General features: G+C 35.3%; 1 protein-coding gene across 2 annotated transcripts in view; it reads right to left on the bottom strand.

The window, feature by feature from the left end:
* Positions 1-4,636: 4,636 nt before the first annotated feature.
* The window catches only part of SLC13A1 (solute carrier family 13 member 1), a 77,030-nt gene continuing 59,863 nt past the window's right edge, over positions 4,637-21,803 (bottom strand). For both annotated transcript variants that reach the window (XM_007177227.2, XM_057550542.1), the window contains 7 exons: positions 20,332-20,430; positions 19,789-19,890; positions 16,546-16,652; positions 14,045-14,154; positions 8,560-8,721; positions 6,918-7,055; positions 4,637-5,168 (listed from right to left, as the gene is read on the bottom strand). In XM_007177227.2, the coding sequence (XP_007177289.1) occupies positions 5,031-5,168; positions 6,918-7,055; positions 8,560-8,721; positions 14,045-14,154; positions 16,546-16,652; positions 19,789-19,890; positions 20,332-20,430 (856 nt within the window). In that variant the 3' untranslated portion in view covers positions 4,637-5,030. The remainder of the gene's footprint in view (positions 5,169-6,917; positions 7,056-8,559; positions 8,722-14,044; positions 14,155-16,545; positions 16,653-19,788; positions 19,891-20,331; positions 20,431-21,803) is intronic.

The raw sequence follows: 21,803 nt of genomic DNA, 5'->3' as shown, positions 1-21,803 counted from the left end.
GTAGCCTTAGTCTAATTATAGTTCCTTGTATGTAGTCTTTCTTCTCTCTCTCTCTTTATTACCTTTTCTTTCTTTTGAGTGTTCTACTATATCACTCTCATGTAGGTGAGGGCAAATTTCCCTTTTAAAAATCCTGCTTTGGATTCATTATGCTTCCTGAAAATCTTGATTGTTTTTTTTCACTAATACTGGAAAATTGTTACCCATTGTATCTTCAATGATTGTGTCTCCCTCATTCTTTTTACTATATACTCTTGGAATTCTGATTAAATATATGCCACATTTCTCATTCTAGCTTGCATTTTTCTTAACTTCCCCTTCAGAGTTCTGTCTATCTCTGTGTTGTATTCTAAATAATTTTTAAAATGTGTCTTCAAGTTCACACACTTTCTTTTCCAGTTTGTATAGTGCTATTTAACCTATTCATTAAGTTTTTAATTTAAATCATTATACTTTTTCTACTTAAAATTTCTATTTGACACCTTTTCATATCTTTTTTTTAAACATCTTTATTAGAGTATAATTGCTTTACAATGGTGTGTTAGTTTCTGCTTTATAACAAAGTGAATCAGCTATACATATACATATATCCCCATATCTCCTCCCTCTTGCATCTCCCTCCCACCCTCCCTATCCTTTTCATATCTTTCTAGTCACTTTTCAGTGTGTCTAGTTCCTCATTGTATTTGTTTTCTATTGTTGCCATAACAAACTACCACAATACTTATTATTATCTCAAAGCTCTGTAGATTAGCAGATTTGTCCAATACAAGTCTCAGTGGACTAAAATCAAGGTGTCTGCAGGGTTGCGTTGAGGACAGTCTGTTTCTAGGCTTATCATGTTGTTGGCTGAATTCAGTTCCATGCAGCTGTAGGACTGAGGCCTCTGTTTCCTTGCTGGGTTTCAACCAGGGTCATTCTCAGTTTCTAAAGGCTGCCTGCATTCTCTGGCTTGTGACCCTTTTCATCATCAAACCCAGCAACACTGGGGGGTCCAGTTCTCATGTTTCAAATCTCTCTGACTTCCCATTCTGTCTGATCTCACCCACCTGACTCTTCTGCCTTTCTCTTCTGCTTTTAAGAGCTCATATAATCACATTGGTTCCACCTGAATAATCCAGGATAATCTCCCTATTTTAAGGTCATCTGATTAATAATCTTAACTACATCTGCAAAATCCCTTCATAGTAGTATCTAGATTAGTGTTTGAATAATTAGGAGACAGAAATCTTAGGAGGACATTTTTAGAATTCTGCCTGCCATACTTATTATGTATTTCCAAGACCCTCTTTTATATTTTCTAACATTATGAGTCTTCACTTTATATTCTTTATTTAATAATTAGAGTATCTGTTGTCTTTGCACTTTGGATTCTATTTCTTCTGTTTATGTTGTCTCTTGCACAAAATGCTTTATGTCTTGGCAGAATTTATGGGTTTTGATTATAATCTTAGAAATTCTTTGAGCCCCAACTTGAAGAAAGTGTTCCTTTTTTTTGGCCAGGTAGTTGGGGATATTCTCAGCCTAGGACTGTTTTAAAATTACGTTTCAGATTGAGGTCCCTACACACATTGATATTGAGACTTTAGGCCCCTAACCTGCATGGTTATGAATTTTCAAAGGAGATTTTATCCCTCCACCAAGTGCATAGGCCAAAACATGAAAATTCCCTCGATGTTTCCCTCCACAAGGTGGGTTTTTTTTTTTTTCTCATTTTCACTGAGAGTATAGCCCTTGGAGATCCTAACTCTATGTAATTTTCCATTCAACCTCTAACTTGCTTGGGTCCTAGCTTGGTCTCCCATCCTTCGTACCCTGTGTACTTATTAAAAGAAAATTTCAGTATGTCTAGGGACTAGCAGTTTCTATCTTCAGTCCTTGCTTAAGTCTCTGGACATTTGCTGGTCCTTCTATATATTTCTCTTCTTAAGGACTTCTATTTTTTTTTTTTTTTTGCCTACATGGTAATGTATGTTATACAATATTTATTATTATTTGACCTTAAGAAGATCTCCCCCACCTCTAGCCTCCAATGTCTATACCACCATACTGTCATTAAGAAAAGCCCTTTTATTTCTTTTTTCAAACCCCACATCTTTTTGTTCCTAAACAAATGAAGGTCCTCATATTTGGAAAACCTTTTAATTTTTACTTTATTTATGTGCTGTTTTTACTATTTACTCCTGGACTAATCTGATCTTACTCTGCACTGGGGACATTCCCAGTGCATTCCCAAAACTTACCTAGTATATTGTTATTTTGACTAAAATACTTCGTTTGGGAATAACATGGCTGATGCTGCCCTGGGGTAACAATTTAAACTATTTTTATTTTTATATTACATTACAGTAATAAAACTGAACGTTTGTTTGGGTTTATTGTTTCATTGCTAGTACAGTCCTCTCCCTCCTGAAAATAAAAATATTTAATTGGGAAAAATCCACATACAAGTAAAGATAATAATCATTCAATAACTAAACCAAGAAAACTTTGGAACAAAAGTATCATCACAAAGATTCTTATCAAACATTTAGCCATGGCAAAGATATAATAAAATATCTAATAATAAACTTTGACATATAATAATATGTAGTACACACGTCCAGACACAATTAATGTGTCACGATACTGTTTTATCAAATTTTGCTAATAAATTTAGTTAGTAATACTGGCTAAAAGTGTACCTTCCCACCTCCCAGGCTGAAAAAGGAGAGAGCAAAGCCTTGGAGACCAGGTAGGGTGAAAACAGTGCACACATTTGCAAGGAAGGAAATCTGAATTCTAGAGGTGCTGACATGTACAGTGGCAGTTGTGGTGAGTGAAGGATACACATATGCTGCGGAGCCCTCTAAGCACTTGCAAGGAACAGACAGTAAATAGGCACTTAGTGAAATTGCTCCTATTATCTAGACAAGATCCAACCCTAAGCAAGATACTGGGATTTAAAGTGACAAAGCCTTCTAGTTAACTTCTAAGTAAGGCTCAATATAAGAACAAAAACACTGTCTACCCTAGAGTGGGAAGACAAAGATTTGTCTGATCATCTGTTTAGGCTGTCTTTTGGATACTTTCAAAGACAGCGTGCACCCCTCAAACTAAAAGAGCTTGAGAACTTTGATGTAAATGGGACAAATGTGAAATGGATGAGTTAAGTCATTTTTGATACATCAACTAAACATCAAGATGTAACAAGAGAACCATATGGCTCACTTAAACAAATTTTAACAAAGTATCATTTTTCCTGCACTCAGCTGGCAGCTGTTGGAAGTAATTCTGTTAAAATGATTCAAGCTGAAATGTTTATATTATTTTCTTGAGAGCAAAACTTACTCATTATAATTTGAAAAGTCATATCATTTTTTCATAATGAAAATATATTCATCATATAATTCAGCACTGATAAATTGAATGACTAGAAAAAAGCAGAAATGTAATAAATACTATGGATCATAAATAAATGTGTAACATATGATAGGGAAGGGAACAAGTGAATAGGGTGAACATAGATGACATACACAAAGCAGCAATATTATATTGTCAGGCTTAAATAGACACATTTTTTTTCATGAAAAAGTGGTTAATTTTGCATTGAGTAATTAATAAACAGACAAATAATAAACATGGGCTATCTATTATATATAATTTTTTAAAGAAATGTATAACTTTAAAAAACCCTCTTTACCATATTTAATTTTCAAGAATAACTTTATAAATAATGTCATTTGCACAAAAAAACCAAACCAGGTCTGATGAGCTCTATGAAAATTAAAGCTATTAAAGGGGTTTTTTAACCTTGTCTTCCATTTTATTTTTAGCATGAGAATTGCTCTGTTTTAACTTCTCCATATTTTCCTAACTGTACACATTTTTTTGTCTTTGTCAATTTTTTCCCTTTAGTCTAATTTTGGAATGCCAGTAGACCTTACAGTTTAACATCCTGAATGCTAGGAGACTATTTTCTTCCTACTTTTGTTTGAATGTTCAGTTCTTTTTTCTTTTTGGTTTGCACATAAATAATTTATTTTTTTCTTTTGCATATATATCAACAGTTTCAATTTTTTATTCTTTATTTTCCCTCTGGTATTCCATTTCAATGTTGATGCAATGGAGTTACATGACTTTTTTCTGTATCTGCATACACAGTGATAATTCATTTAAATTTTGGAATTTCTTGTTTTTATATATGACATTATGTAGTTCTGAAATAAAATAAACATTTAAGCAAAACTGTTATAAAAATCCACAAATGTGTTAATAATTTTATACTGTTTAGCTTTCTTTCCTAACTATACTGTGCTAATAGTGCAAGTCATAGCAAGCCTTATCCATAGCTCTACAAAGTGCATTTCTCAGTGCACCGAGATCATAAAAGTATGAATTATATTATCAATACTTTAACCATGGGGTCAAATAGAAATTAATCCTTATCTATTTTCTGTTGTTTAGTGGATTCAGCTATAATTTTGCAACTACTACTTTCAATTTTTATACTATATGGATATTTCAAGAGTAATCTGATTGGAATATTTTTTAAATGAGGGAATGTATATTTTTTTTAGATTAAACTTTTCTTTTGCACCACCAGATGACCACAGCTTTGATTTTTCAGAAAATTCCCTTGGACAACACTACACAAATGATTTATACAAGTAGCTAATTAACTTGTATATTTTATTTTCTGTTTCTACCTTCATGGAAAGTTTCTGAAATAACAAATTGACATTTGAAATGTTACACTGAACCCAGAGTGTTAAGATGAAGCAAATGACCTAATCTCTTGAAGGTCAAGTTATAAATTATTCTTATGATGAAGCAGGATGCATATGGTCCATGAGCAAAATCTCAACTGAGGGCTTCTTCATGAAGGCACATAGATGGTCTTGGTTGCATCTCAAAGCAGGTTTGGGGTGTTTTACAGCAGCTACGCCAGGACTAATTTAAGTGTCATCAGTTTTCTGGAGCCAAATTTTGTAGTGAGTTCTTAGTGGTTCCCAAAACCCACCACAGGATAGTCAGAGCATTCATGCTTGTCATGGTATGGTCTCATTACTAACTGCAGGAGCCCAGGAAGGGTAAGTGTGGAGGTCAAACATGGGTACAATCCAGGTAAACATGCCAAGCATCACCACAGCAACACCCACAATATTAACGCCAAGTCCAGCTTTAACCTTGAATGCGAAAGAGCATGAATGTCAGTCTCAAAAACAAACAAACAAACAAAAAAACCCAAAAACAACCTATGGGAGAATTGGAATACTGTTGAAGAAGGCATGTCAGATTTACATGCATCCTAAATGATTAGTATCAATGATTGGTTTCATAAGACAAGGGGTCCTTCCATTCATGTCAAAAAAGAATCTATTCCCAACTAAATGCCATTTAGGTGGAGAGTCTCAGAGAGGTTCCTCTTAGAATATACTGAAGTCATTCTGATTAGAGAAAAATCCCTTTAAAAATCTGCAATTTCATGTCAAATCAGGATTTGAGTTTTGTGGTTTTGTATTTCAGTGAAAATAAGATTCAGGTCACTATATGAAAACTGAATCCTTCATATTCACTCCATATTATTTCTAGTTTAGCCTTCAGTATTCTCTTATTGAGATTTAATACCTCTTCTATTCATCTTTCTTAGAGCTCCCATTTTTCTAGTTCTGACGTCATTATTCTGGTGGCATTAAACAATCTCAAATTGCTTTCTAGCTATTAAGACAGAGGTTGGCAAACTACTGCTCATAAACTGTTTTTGTAAAGAAAGTTTTGCAGGACCACAATTCTGCCCATTTGTTTACATGTTGTTGTTGGCTGCTTTCATGATTCAGTAGTTGTGACAGAGACCATATAGCCCACAGAGTCTCAAATATTTACTCTCTGGCTCTTTACAGAGAAAGCTTGCTTATCTCTGCACTCTCTGTATTAAAACATGGAGCCCCAAGGCAAAATAAACATTATAGAGGCCTCCTGTTCTGTCCATGCAAGCCTCTCATTTATTTTAGAATCCTGTTTTTTTTTAACATTCACATACCTAGCACACTGTTTATATTGTATATTATGCTCATTTTCTTTACCCAAAGGAGATTATACGACTTCTGCATGGAGGCATTTCCAGAATTTTTACATTACAGGGGTTTAGGGACAGCAATCTGTCTGGAAGAAAAGAACCTGGGGCTTAACTTGGAACTACATTTGCACAGCAAACTCACTGAATTGCCTTTAGTTATAGTCTTGCTTGGTTTGTTTCGGAAGCTGGTGATCAAGATTGAGAGAAGAGCAGGATATTCTCAAGCTAGTCCTTCTCTACCACTCCTTTTGTAATTGGCAAAATGTGCACGTTTTGTCACTTAAATTTTCTATTATTACTTGCTTGTGCTAATTTCATTTCATTTCACTTCATTTCATTTCGTTTTATTTCAGGTGCCACTATTAGAATCAGAACAAGAAAGATGACTTTTCATCAGTCAAGCACTGAGCCCAACATCTTATTCAGAGCAAATGTCGGTTCTGTAAATATTCATGATAGTAAACCACAGTGCTTGATTGCTGAATTTCATTAACCCTCTTTCCTCCTTTTGCCTAGGTCAAGTTGGGTCCTGATGTTGACATGTAAGCTTAAGCCATTGTGTTGAGCATATTCTTTGCTCTCTTCCTCTGCCAGCATGTTACTGATGCATTCAGTATCTCTGTATTTGTGACTGTAAATATTAATGGCATGTTTGCTTCTGGTTATCATGCTTAAAAACAATTCTATGGCCAGTATCACTCTTAAAAACAATTCTATGGCCAGTCATGCGCTCACCTTCAGAAGTAGTACTCAGGCTATGCATTTCCTAGCAGTTGACTAGTGTATAAAAGGATAGACAACCCAAGATATCACAAAATAATGTCTATTGGTCCTGATAGCATTCTTTCAGCTCACTTACCATGTCAGTAACTTTTAGATGGCCATATGAAAAAACAATAGCATTGGGTGGATTTGCTACTGGTAGGAGGAATGCAAATGAAGTACACAGAGTAGAAGGTAACAAAATATAAAGAGGGTTGACTTGAATGGCTTCAGCCTGTTGGAAAAGGTAAAAAGGAGTCTAAGTAAAATTTTGAGATAGGCATCAAAATGAGCAAAATTATTATAATAAACTTTCCCAGAAGCAGATTGAAATATAAAGACATAAAATTATATATACATAAATGCAGTTATAACTGGAAGAATATTTTTTAGAAAACGTATCTTCCTCTTATCATTGTTTATATGGTGATTGGCGTCCATTTAAGCATTATAGCTCAGTTCATTTAGAAAATAAAGTATCATTTATTCCAGAAACAAAATTAAAACAGCAGCTGCTTATTACTGATCTAGTGCTAAGTACTGTGCTAAGTGTATATATATATATATGTTATATATGTTATATATATAATATATATAAGATATATGTAAAATTTAACATATATATAATGTATAACATAATAACTTTGTATATTTATATATATAATTTAAATTTCACTACAACCTTAAAAGATCATAACTATAGCCCCAAATAGCAGATGAAGAAACTGAGGTCCATAAAGGTTAAAGTAACTGATCCAAACACATAGCTGGCAAGCAGTAGAGCTTACAGAGGTCTCAGGTCCCTCTGGCTCCAAAGCTTCTCATCATTCCATTAACTTTACTACCTCTGTGACATATATAATTTAAAATTTTCTTAGGGATCATCACAGAAGAGTTACTACTATTCTTAATTTATCACATGATTTTTTAACTGCTCCATGTTGAGAAATAAAAACCAGAAAAAACCTAAAATTGTATTTTACCAACATAACCTGCCTGCATTTCTTTTCTAATTTGAAGCAGCTCAAGAATGCCAACATCTGCCCCTTGAGCTGGTAGCAGAACAATTCCAGAAGGGCAATCCTTCTTCATCCAGAGTGCTTTCCTTTCACCAAACTCATCTGTCCCAATAAGAAAAACATTTTACTTGAAGCTGTTTCTTGTAATTGCCAGCTAGTGGTGGAGAGGAAGAGAGACAGTCTTTCCCTCTCTCTCCTTGCAAATCTGCTTCTTACTTATCTTTTTAAATTCTTCCCTGGGCTGTAGAGAACTGCATCTAAGACATTTAAGCTTGAAGCTTGAAGTGTAAACATAGCTTTTTATTCCCTTGCAAATTACTTATATGAAGCACTTCTCAAAAATTCAAGACATCTTCTGGAGGGAGAAGTATCAGTGTTAGAGATCTAAATACTAAAGTTGCCAGGAAGCACTGAATCCCAAAGTCTTCTAGAGCTGGAAAGGATCTGGGCTGACCCTCCCGTTTATCTGCAAATGAAAAATATGGACAGAAAGAAGGTAGAGGGTTCACTTAAGATCATGCTGCTTGAACATGGAAGAAAAGAGTTCTCCTGAGTTGAGGTCTCCTAAGAAAGCATGAATGCAAATAAGGACCACTCTGTAAGTTACGTACAGGGGGACCATTTAGGACCCAAATAATTCCACACTGCAATATGAGAACACACAAAGTAGAACGCTATTCTTTCAATGAATAGTGTAAATAGGATAAATGAGATACTCACCAATGGAGACAGTATTGGAAGAAGGAGGGTAATGGTAGCTGGATTGCTGGCTACCTCTGTTAAAGATGTGACGAGCAAAGAAGATATCAGAATTATTAGCCAGACTGGTAATGAACCTAGAGGAGATAATTTATTTCCTATCCATTTAGATAGTCCTGACTCCTAAAAGAACAAATTTGCGATATTTAGTATTCATTAATAAGTCATTTAATCAGACATTTAAATATATTAAAAAGCATTATTTGATCTAAGAACTCAGTTTCTAAAGTATAATTGTAATCTTTCATGTTTTTCTGTGGTTTGTTAGATCTAGGTGGGTTTGACATGGAAAAGTTCTCAATTATTCTCATTTTAATATACCAACATGCTTTAGGAAGTTTGAATTGTCTTCCTACATCTTTTCAATTAAATTTTAATTATATCTAATTAATATATGTGGGTATAACAAGCCATGTAGTACTAGAGGGCTTTAAGAAAAAAGCAGCCTTTCTGGTCTACCTCTGTCCACATTTGTGTTCCCCAGAGGCAACAACTTTCATCTATATTAGCTATTTATAACCATGTTTATGTGTTGATAGCTATTTTACAAAATTCTACTTTTTCATCTTTCTAAATTTTCAAATGTAGACATTATTTACTGATTTCCTAATACGTGCATGAGAATTCAGCTTTCTAACACCTTCCACCATACATATATTCCCTGTCCCCACCCCCCATTCCCTTACACTTATATATCAACATTTTTGGTTAAATCAATATTTAAAGTTTGCCATTATGATTATATGGATATCGTTCACAACTGAGCCACTTAGTGTACTGTGATTGCTTTCACTTTTTTGTTTTACTTTTTGTTTATTCGTTTTTCCAGGAAATAATTTCCCTATTCTTTTGTTTGCTTAGTTTTCTAAGTATCTATCACTAATTCTCCAGTACACTCTCCAGTAAAAATGGGAAACTCCTCACAAGTAGATAAAAATTTCAGTTAATTGTTCTTTTTCATTTTCCCTAATGGAGGTGTCAATTTTGTAGTATTCCCTTCTCCTGCTCCATTGGGACTAGTTGCTCTTTAGATCTACTTTACTGTTATAAAGAGACTTCTCTTCACTAGCATACTATGGATTCTCTTCACCTCTCTCTGATGTGGGAATCCTTTCTTCTTAACTTCTTTGTGTTGGTGGGCCACAGGACCACATCTTCTGTAGCTTCCTGTTAATTGGTGCATGGGAAGTAAATTTTTTTAGTCTCTTTATGTCTGAAAACCTCTTTCTTTTCTTTTCACATTGCTTTGATAGTTTAGCTTTTGTAGAATTCTAGACTTGAAAAAATTACCACTCCAGATAATTATTGCTCCACTTCCTGTGGCTTCCAGTTGGGTTCTTTAGAAGCCGGATAATGTTCAGATCTTGGATTCATTGTACATAATACAGAAAAATCAGCCACAGTCAAATTAATAGGTATATTATTCTATTTTTCTCCCACAAATGGAAGGGAAAATCCTCCATTTGTGAGATTTCAGTGAGCTGCTGCATGTGTGAATCTGTATGCTCATGACAAAGGATGGACATCAGAAATGCTCTAATTACAAGCAGAATACCCTCAGATCAGAAGTTGACAAAAACATTGCCAGATGTGATAGCCAGATATTATGTATATTATTTGCAGTTCTGACTTACATTTTTGTTTGTTTTGGGTTTTTATTTTATTTTTTATTATTTTATTTTTATTTATTTATTTTTTTGGCCACACCGCGAGGCATGTGGGATCTTAGTTCCCTGACCAGGGATGGATGCCCCCTGCAGTGGAAGCGCAGAGTCCCAACCACTGGACCACCAGGGAATTCCCTGGGTTTTGTTTTTTAGATGGAAAAAGGCTATTTACCATTTAAATCAAATTCATCTTTAAATATATTTTAAGAGTGGATTTTATCTACATCTGATTAGATACAGCTGGAAAAGATTACACCACATATTGTCCCTCGTCTCTGGAAGCCACTGGGATCATATCAAAATCCTACATGAGGTGGTTTGGTACTGGGTTCTCAGTAGCTCTCTCTGTCCAGAATCTCTAAGTCCTCGGTTCTGTGAAATTTCTTATGTTATTTTTGGGAAATGGCCTTCCATTTCTATTTTCTTTCTTCTTTTTTTCCCCTTCTCTTTCTGAAGCTATTATTGATCAGGTGTTGGACTGATACTCTAATTTTCTTATTGTTTTTTAATAATATTATTTTCTCTTCATCTTTCTGTTCTATTTTCTGGGATAAGTTCAAACTTCAATTTCTAACCCTGCTACTGAATTTAAAAATTCCTGTTATTCTATTTCTTATTTTCAGTGGCTCTTTCTTATTTTCTGTCTAGTCCATTAAAAAAAAAATTACATTCTGGTGGGGGCGTGGTCGTGGTGGGATGAATTGGGAGATTGGGATTGACATATATACACCAATATGCATAAAATAGATAACTAATAAGAACCCTCTGTATAAAAAAATTAAATTAAATTAAATTTAAAAAAAGTTTCCAATGCATCCCCTGTGGAAATAAAATAGCCTATGTTCACAGAATTTTTCCAAAAAAAAAAAATTACATTGTTTTACTTTCGTGACTTTAATGTTTCTGATATCTCTTTGAAGCATCAATGAAAAATTCTGAAAGTTTTCTTTTACTTTATACATTTTCCTGGTCCTTTTGGTATTCTTTTTCTTTTTGCTTATTTTGTGTTACTGGTTGTTGTATCAGAGGCTTTCCCAACTGTCTGGCGATCCTGGACTACCTATTTATGTTTAAAAGGGAGGCGATAAAATCACGATTGGAAGCTCTTTGTGTCTCAGTGAAGATTGTTGAGAGGAAGACGTTACTATAGGTGACTGAACTGTAAGCCAGTGTCTCAATGATTCGATTTTTTACAGAGTAAATCTAAATTTTCTACCAGGGAGGAGAGAGGGCAGTTGTCTCTCTGTTCAGGACTGGAGGGAGTGTCTGGAGGCTTACACCTCCCTACACACTTTTTAAACAATCTTCCATTTTTAGTGCTGGTTTTTCCTCTAGCTTTCAGTTAATCTGCTGCTTCCAATTCCTAAACTCTTCCAGAATCTTGTGGATGCATGTTAGTTTCTTTTTGGCTCTTTTTTTTTTTTTTTTTTTGCAGGCCGTAGATTGAATCTTTTTCTACTTCTTTACTGTACAAAGTCATTGACCCCTCATGTATCTTCTTTCCATCTTCTAAATTTTATCAGTATCTCTTGTTATGTTATTGTTCCTGTCATTTATTCTTTGTCTTTAGAGATTGATACTTTTTTGTTATGCTATTTCCATTTTAGTGGAGACCTGAGTCAAAGTGTTAAGTCCTCCATATTTAACTTAATAGAAAAATTTTGAGGAATGTATGAAGATGGGAGAGGAGGAGTTGTCCACTGATAAGATTTTGAAGGTGACTATCAGTTCGTGAGAGTTCAATCATGTTGAACCAAAATCAAGGGGCATTTAAGAGAGAGGAAATAGCAATGAGGTGGATGCTTTAGGAGCTGCAATCTCACAGTTCCCGACTAGAAGGGTTATCTAGTTCTAGGCATTTGCCAAACTAATTACAGTTTGGAACAAAATTTTTAAAAAGTAACTGTCTCCAAATCTTTGTAAAACCAGTTTCTAGTGGAATAATTGTCCACAGCTATATTTTTGAATCTCATGGCTTCGAGCTGACCACTCAGAAATAGGGTGATTTGGGGTATCCCACAGAAACCTGATTCTTTGTACTAGGATTTTCACAGCAGAGTCCCTCCATGGTTTCCCTCATTCTTCCAGTGAGAGAGCCTAGTGCATCAGACTAAGTCCACACCTTTTCATTTCCTTCGATTTTGCTATTCTAGGGTCTGGCCAATGCTTTTTTTTTTTTTTTAATTAATTAATTAATTAATTAATTTTTGGCTGCGTTGGGTCTTCGTTTCTGTGTGAGGGCTTTCTCTAGTTGCGGCAAGTGGTGGCCACTCTTCATCGCGGTGCGCGGGCCTCTCACTGTCGTGGCCTCTCTTGTTGCGGAGCACAGGCTCCAGACGCGCAGGCTCAGTAGTTGTGGCTCATGGGCCTAGTTGCTCCGCGGCATGTGGGATCTTCCCAGACCAGGGCACGAACCCGTGTCCCCTGCATTGGCAGGCAGATTCTCAACCACTGCGCCACCAGGGAAGCCCTGGCCAATGCTTTTAAAACCACTTTGAGTGACAGATATTCTGGGAAGGAGAGATGAACAAATTCACGTCAATGCTAGAATTGCTGATTCTGATTTCCTCACAATTCAAATTAGCAGACATAGGAATAGAAGTTATTTATTCTGAGAAACCTGATCTCATTACTACTGAGCTAGTAGAAAAGTGTATTTGTCTTCTATTTCTATCATTTATATTTGAACAGTCTATGAGGCAAGCCAAATCTAGACCTAAAATGACATTGTAAGGGGCACTCAGAACTGAGACAATTTCTAAGACTTTCACCTATTACTAAATTGCTGAAAACTCAGTATCCAAATATCATACAGAAGAATTGACAATGAAGTCAGAAGTAAAACCCAGTCTTCCCTTAGATTGTCAAGAATAGAACAGAACAGATAGTTATTTGTCTTGAAAAGTATAAAAATATAACTTTTCAGAAACTGAAGGGCTTGACATATCTCTCTCACCATCGTTTTTACTTTGATGACTGAATAAGGAAATGGAATGTCCATGAGTTTTGAGTGTTTCACAGAAGGCTACTAAGTCCCAAATAATTAGTTAAAGAGGAGAGGATTTCCATGGACTTTTTGGAGAAGATACTTTTCTTCTAGCAACCCTATAATGACCAGGGCAATTTCAAGGGACAAAGGCTTCCCCAGACTTCTACTTTATATCATCTGCATAGATGACAGGCCAAAGAAATAGCCAACTTTATTTCTCATAGTGATTTTGTTTCTTCCTACAATTAGACATAATACAATATTAAACATGGTTATGTGAAATTCTTTCTGGACTTCATTCAATAAGCATGTATTAAGTACCTTTAATGTATTTAATATGTAATAAGTAATGTAATAAAGTACTATTGTTTCTCATTCTTCTTTGGCAACATTAGGACCATGATATACTGCAGAGACATCTGAGAGCTACTTAAATTCATCATGAAATAAGGTGAAGGTATAAACAAAAAAAATATGTACATATGATTTTTATATAAGATATTTTTCTTACTAAGCTGGTCTTCTAATATTATTTCATGGATTAAGAATTCTAATTTTCTTTTTTTCTTTTGATATGCTGGGACATCATAAACAATGATGTTTTATGCTTATAAAAATTCTTGAATTCTGAACTTACCTCATCTGTGTGGTACAGTTACTGCATGGCTACTGAAATCTGCATCATTACAATGAAAGGATGAAGTCGAGCATACCAAAAGCTTGATTGTCTTTGCGTTCTTCTTTCGAACAGTCTAGTTAATTGCTAACTATCTTAGACACAGAGTATTACCTCACAGCCATCTGCCAAGGCAAACCCTCCACCAACAAGAATGGCTATATCCCAGGGCATGAATGACTGGAATTCTTTCCAAGTAATCAGTGGAGAGTAATCAGAAGCAACTGAAAAACAAAAGTCCTACAGTTACACATTGCTTAAAATATGGCAATATGACATTGCTTATTATCCTAAATAGCCATCTCACAAGAAGTGTTTAATATTCTTGTATTGTTCTTAGATAGGAAACTTGATCTGGACTTTGAGTAATTTCCATCTGGCCTAGGTATAACATTATATTATAAAAAAAATATCCATAACTTGTAAAAATCCTTTCTATTTTATTATAGAATAAATTTAGATAAATAACATTGTCATATATAATACTATTCATTCATTCATTTGTTCATTCATTCCACTAACATCTTTGCCTACTGTGAGTCACAAGTGCATTGGGCTGTACTGTCCTTTGCTATGTGAGATGTCTGTAACATGCCATTGGTTCAACAGCATCAGTGGAACATTATAATTATTATTCACTCATATCTATTAGAATATTTTATTGTTTTTTCAAATCATGAGGAGGGTCATGACAGATTCACCAGAATTTCTGTTTAAAATAATTCAAAGTTCAGATTTTAAAATTTATGTATTATTCATGAGACCCTTAAAATGCTCATAAAGCAATAATCATAAGGATTTCTCTTGATATTTGGGTCCTGATAGCTCCATTGATTTGCTTAGAAATAACATCATCCACGAACACATTATGCCCATTTAACATTTGTGTGTAACAGGCAAGCTTCTACATGGTGAGGTTTTTTTTTTTTTAATTTTATTTATTTATTTATTTATTTGTTTATTTATGGCTGTGTTTGGTCTTCGTTTCTGTGCGAGGGCTTTCTCTAGTTGTGGCAAGCGGGGGCCACTCTTCCTCGCGGTGCGCGGGCCTCTCACTATCGCGGCCTCTCTTGTTGCGGAGCACAGGCTCCAGACGCGCAGGCTCAGTAATTGTGGCTCACGGGCCTAGCCGCTCTGCGGCATGTGGGATCTTCCCAGACCAGGGCTCGAACCCGTGTCCCCTGCATTAGCAGGCAGATTCTCAACCCCTGCGCCACCAGGGAAGCCCCATGGTGAGGTTTTAAGGTTACTAATAAGTCCCCTTCCTGTCTCCTTATCCCAAACCTAAACCAAACCTACCCTCACTGTTGATGGAAATTTTGCTATTTCCTGCTCGAATTAAAGCCATATATCCTGTCAAAATGCAAACATCTCTGAATGTACCCCTCATCTAAAACTGAACATTTTATGTCTTATTTGGCATTTAAAAACCTAGTGTGAATGAGTTTATCAGGGAGAAGAGGAGCTGAAGAATGAGAAGGGAGAGGATGGTGGGTAGGGCAAGGCTCTTTCTGAGAAGGGCACCCAGATGTGGGAGCCAGAGGAGTTAAGCCAAGCATAGCACTTGCCACTGCAAGGCCTTAGGGCTTTGATTGCAATGGTCAGAGTCCTCAGAGTCTCACAGGATTCATTGCTCTATATTACAACACCTCCTTATAACACATTTGAGATATTCTAGTCTCAAGTGAAGAACAAAAGGCATGTATTTCTACACTATACTGTTTACATATATCATGTCCTGGAAATGTGACCCATTAGCCATTTATCTATTCTGACTCAAGGAGGCAGGTGGGCCAACCCAACTGCATGACTCCCAGTTCCATCCCAGCAGATAAATAAAAAATAAATAAATGAATAAATAAAGGATGAATGAAAAACCAACAAAAACCTACAACTCTGCTAGGCCATTTCCAAACAATTTTCAACCATTTTCCCATATTGACAACATATGAATCTGACTACCCAAAATATGCTGTGCTAATATAAAGCACAGGCATGGATGGATCCTGTGTTTAAGAAGTGTGTGTGTGTTGGGGACAGGATGGGTATACGCACATAAACACACACACTTTGTTGTCCATGTGTTATAAAGACAATGAATGCTCCCACTGAATGTGGTTTCTTTTCAACTGTGACACTAGGTTATGGCTAAGTGTGGGCTTGATTTGCATTTTCTCCAAGGCTACTTATGAGGCTGTAAATACTCTTTCCCTTGAAACTTCTCACCTTTTTAGATCCTCAGTATTTATTACCAAGGGCTCATGTTGAAGTATGCCTTCCAAGTTCTTTTTCCTACGTTTGCCAATAGTAAGATTAATTCCGATTATGACTGGGGAAGTGGGTACATGGCAGACCAAATAGTATCACCCATAGCAGAATCCTAAATAACCATGGTGCATAAGGAAATCTACTTCTAGCTTCTGCAAAGTAGGATAATCCTTCGTATAAGGAGAGGGGGTTGCATCTGTAGGGGTTGCAGTGTATAAACAGGAGATGTAAGCCAGGGGGCTGTGTCCATGTCCATTCCTTCTGTTCTACGTGTTAACTGAAACCAAGGGAATTTTGTATTTTTGCTCTTCTGTCAAATTCATTCAGAATTATAAATAATACTCAACCAGTTTCTCCTGTAGGTATAGTTTTGGTCAATCTCTTAGCTGGGATAAGAAAGAACAGGAGTCCTACAAGTAAGGCAACAGTTGAATCTGTAGCAAAACCGGGATACCTGAAAAAAGACACGTGTGTGCATTAAAAAATGCCATCAAGAATTTGTATGAACTAAGCACCAACTGATTACGCTGATAGCATACAAGTAGAAGTGGTGGTATTGCTAATTTATTCTGGATAATCTGCTCTAAAATCTATAATTCCTAACTAAATATGTAATTTAGTGGGACTGAAAATCTCAGATCACATTCCCATTGTTTTCATATATATCTCCTTATTTTTAAAACCATGTATACATATGTTGATATACTAGGCCAAGAGTTCACTTTTAGGTAAAGCTGACAGATCTGGTAAATAACTTCTTTGAATTATTTCTTTAATTTTATTGGTAAAGCATTGAGGTTGAAACAATAGGCCAAATCCTGTATAACTGATTTATAAAAGACTACTATTGAATTGTGGCACGGCATGGATATTTTGAGTGTCCTTTAAAACTCTTCTGTAAATTGTGAAAAGGAATTGATCTGTTTTTCTAAGATATAACATCTGCTTCTGTGTTTAAAAGCCCCGGCCATATCTTACAAATGAAATCACCCATTTAATGCTTTGCACCCTGTGAAACTCAATCAAGGATATTAATTATTAGAATGGCTTTGAGGTACTCATAAATGATCACTGAACAAATTAAGAGTTATTCAGGAACAGATGGGGTCTCAGAATCACCAGGCCATTCCAGCAAGTAAAACAGGTTCCCAGAAGCCCCAACAGTTAAGAAGTACCTGGAGACCAAATATGAATGAAACAGGCATAAATAATTAGAAATCAGTTTAAAAGTTAGCATATTAACTAGTGAGTCTTTGTAGTCTGAAAAGAAGTACGTACACCCTAAAAATCATTTTGCTACCTTGTAACTCAGCAATGCATACATAGTATAGAGGCTCTTTATTCCTGTAATTTATTTGAACAATTTACATAATCAAGGAAATGCATTATTTTATTCAGTCTGACAATTTTATAAAGCAGTCTGTTTTCCCCAAATACAGATTTTCTTTATTTCATCATGGAGTAAAAAGCTGCCTTCGTGTAATTTATTCAGCAAACTTAACCCATATTTATTATTTTATTGTTCCTTATTTCTCTTATTTCAGTTATAATTTTGGTTGAATTTTTGCCAAATTAGGTCAGGCATCATGTAATCTGATTTTGCTTTATATGAAAAGACATATTGAATTCCTTCCAGGTTCAAACAGATGGAATGAAAACATGAGGTGGTAGCTATAAATCTAGATTTATCATTCTAGCTTTGGAAACTCTAAATGCCTAAAACCTCTACATTACAAACATATTCTACAGAATATATACTTTAAATAAAATGAAGCCATAAATACAGAAATAACTGCTTTTTAAAAGACTTTTAAAACTACTATCATTTTATTTATTATTAGTTTATTTTATTTTGGCTTATTATGAACTAAGGTTGTCTCAGTATTACAAAATATTAAGCTTATGCAAATTTTATTTGTTTTGGCAATTTATACATCTAATTGCCAATTAGATGTATATCTTCAAATCCCTTCCTCTTTCAAAGCTTTGTTTCTTTTCTTATTGTTTTCTCTCAGAATTCTAGATAACATGAGCACCTCCCCAAAGCAAGTATGCCTTGTTTTCCTGCTACAAAAAAAAATCTCCTGAATTACATTTTCCTCCCATAAGGAGTAGAAATTAGAAGCTGATTATATTGAATTTCCTATTGGGATTTCTGCCTGGTTTTTATTACCCATTGTCTGATTTCATTTGGTTTTTACATACTGGTGTTTAGAGAAGACTCTCCCTCTCTAGAATGATAGGAGTGGGATTTTTAAAAGGAGGAAGAATTATTTTTTCTGTTGGTCTAGGTCCTATTCCAAAACTATATAGTTCGAATCAAACTATTAAACAATAGTTTGCTTTAAATAGCTTGCTTTGAATGATTGGATACTGCCTTTTGTTTGGACTTCTTGAGATGAAACGTTTTTGTCCTAATGGAAATAAAAAGTTTATAAAGCTGCAGCTGATCCTTTGAAACATGTACCACACTGCATTGCTGCACTTGTGTGCTCACTAGGAATTGGGACGCCGACTTGGCAGCTTTAAAAAAATGTTGGCAATGCCTACATAAGCAGAAGGCTCTGATGCAAGAATTTCTTCATTCCATGTGGGCAGAATAGATCTGACTCAAATGTTTTTGGTTTCTACCCCCACTACATGGATTTTTGCTGGGGGATGTGAGACAGGAAGTTCAAATCAGAGATCTACTGAATTTAGGATCCAGAGGACTTCAGTGAAAGACAGATTTGGGAATGTAAATCTCAAAACCAAAGTATTTATATTGACATGTAGGATGGTCCTTAATTTAGAAAATTATGCTACAATCTTCCCCCTCATTTCACATGACTCAGCAATGTCTGCTGGGATATTAGACACTGAGAGATAAAATTAACTCTGACCCAGCTTCTAACATTAGTTTGTAAACTCAGTCTTACTGCTTACTCAGGAATTCCTTATTTATAAAATAGGGGCAGGGATGGATTTATAGCGAACTAATACAAAAATGGACATCAATAGAGGAAAAGACAAAATATGAACCAAATAAATAACCCTCCATAGAAATAAAAAAATTAAGCCAGCAAAAATCACAGAATATGAATTCATATCAGGTTACTAAGAATCATTGAGTGGCACTGAGTTCACATAATAAACATTTATATTGCACTTCCTGTGGGGAGAAGCGCAGCACTATTCTAATTAGCGCCATTTTACAGATGGAGAAACTGAGAGGTAAGTGACTTGCCCAAAGTAAGTGGAAGAGCCAGGAATGGAACCCAAGCCATGTGGCTCCAAGGTCTATACTCCTGACATTTTAAAACATGGCTTTCCTGCAAATCATATTTCTAATTTTGTAAAGATGAAAATAGCCTTGTCTGAAGGAGACTTATCTTTAGTTACAGGGTAGTTTGGTTACCTTGTTTGCTGCCTTACCCTAGATTTCATTCCTTATCTTTTTTTTTTCTGAAAAGATAAGAATTAAAAAAATCTTTTTGATGGAAAGGAAGAAAAAAAAATCTTATACAGTTTTTCAGAGTTATAGGAACCACTTAGGAGAAAAGCAGAATATAAAACAGGAAGGGTTGACAAACATAACATGTAATGCTTACTCTGAAAAAAGCACAGACCAACCAGGCATAAACCCAGGATCTCGGCTGAACCATAGCAGGGCCATTACAATGAAGAGGACTAAGGTCACAATTTCTTGATACCTGTGGGAAAATTCCAATCCTTTCATTTATTTTTCTCAGTCAGGACATTTGTAGAAACTCCCTGAACTATTGTCAGAAGTAGTCTTAGCAGAACACTAAGCACTGTAAAAACCTGATGTATCAAGTATTTAAGGGAATCTGCAGTTAGAAAGGGGCTTTACTCCTCTGTGGGCCTTTCAGCTTCTTGTCCTAACACCTGGTAAGTTTTAGTTAGACAAGGTATGTATTTTATCATGTTGAGTTATATTCACAAAGGTTAGAACATTCAGGGCCCTTATCAAGTGTAATAAATACACTAAGACAATTATGCACATATTTGCCTTTAAACAAATACTTGCAGTATAAGCATCTCTCTGTGTGTTTGCTTGCTTGCGTGTGTGTGTGTGTGTGCGTGTGTGTGTGTGTGTGTGTGTGTGTGGTGTGTGTGTGTATGTAACTTACCTTATTGGTCCAAGTTTTTGGTATTCTTGTTTAATAACCTCAGCACAAGCTTTTTGTTTGGCTGTTGCGGTTTTGCCACACCGTGCCATCTCCTTAAAGCTGAAAAGAATAATTAAGCCTGTTAAGCAAAGAATTCTCCCTTTATAGAAGATACTTGTGTCAAAGCGTCAGAAAATACACATCTCCCTGCTAATAACAAAAAGCTCTGCTTTTTGCCTATACCCCTATCTCCTTTGAATTTCTTCTCCCCTTTTTTTCTGTTTTTTCCTGGTTTGCTTAATTTTCAATGCTTAACTTTCATTCCATATCTTCCATGACATCATCCACTGATCTCTTCCAAGTCCTTTTGCACCACTGGAATTTTGCTATTTACCACTCATCTCTAAGTTAATACTTCATTATATACCTGATTGTTATATATTTTAATATATTTCTTAAGTATCTTGATTGTTAATTTTCACACATGTATAAGTTTTATCTCACTAGTGAGGAAACAAATTATTAGAGGGCAGGGGCAGTATCATGGATTTTTCTTTTGGCCCAGTATCTCTAAACACTGACATACACGGTAAATAGTTGATTCATTAACTCAGTACCTCTGTCAAATTTATGAGATAGTTGGTTGTTAGATCCATCAGTTTTCACAAAATATGCTAAACTCCAGTTATACACTAGGGCACAGAAGTCACATACACTGAAGATGAACAGAGTTCAAACTAGGTCTATTCTCAGAACTAAAACCGATTCTATTAGATTTTTTTTTTTGAGTTTCTTTACTCCTTATGTCCTAATAGCATCAACCAGATAATTTTCCAATTTACTTCTAATAGTAACTGTCAGTCTCTATTTCTTTTAGCTGCTTAATTTAGTGACCTCTTTCTCCTGTGACTAATTTTCCTATCCTGAAGTCCAGGGTCTTCAACAGTTTTTTGTGAAGTGCTGCTCTAAACCTTGAACAGTTTTTTGTGAAGTGCTGCTCTAAACCTTGATTTAAAAAAAAAAAAAAATCCCTCCAGAGGAAGAAACAAATGGGAAAATGGCCAGATTCTTATAGATTATCTCTTGGAATGTATATGAATAGCTCAGTTAGATTATATGTTGGTATAGAAAGGACTTCCGGGTATATATCTAAAGACATTGACATCTAGATCTTGAAGAGATATCTGCATTCAAATATCCATTGCAGCATCATTCACAACAGCCAAAATATGGAAACAACTCAAATGTCCATGGATGGACAAACGGATAAAGAAAAAGTGGTGGTATATACATATAATGGAATATTATTTACTTATAAAAAGCAATAAAGCACTGATACATGCTACAATATGGATGGACCTGGAAGACATGATGCTGAATGAAATAAGTCAGACACAGAAAAACAAATACTGCATGATCTCACTTACATGTGGAATCTAAAACAGTTAAACACATAGAAGTAGAGAGTAAAATGGTGATTGCCAGGGGCTGGG

This window comes from Balaenoptera acutorostrata, chromosome 7 (assembly GCF_949987535.1).
Source record: "Balaenoptera acutorostrata chromosome 7, mBalAcu1.1, whole genome shotgun sequence".
In the NCBI taxonomy this organism is placed as follows: Eukaryota; Metazoa; Chordata; class Mammalia; order Artiodactyla; family Balaenopteridae; genus Balaenoptera; species Balaenoptera acutorostrata.
This window is presented reverse-complemented; position numbering and strand designations above follow the sequence as displayed.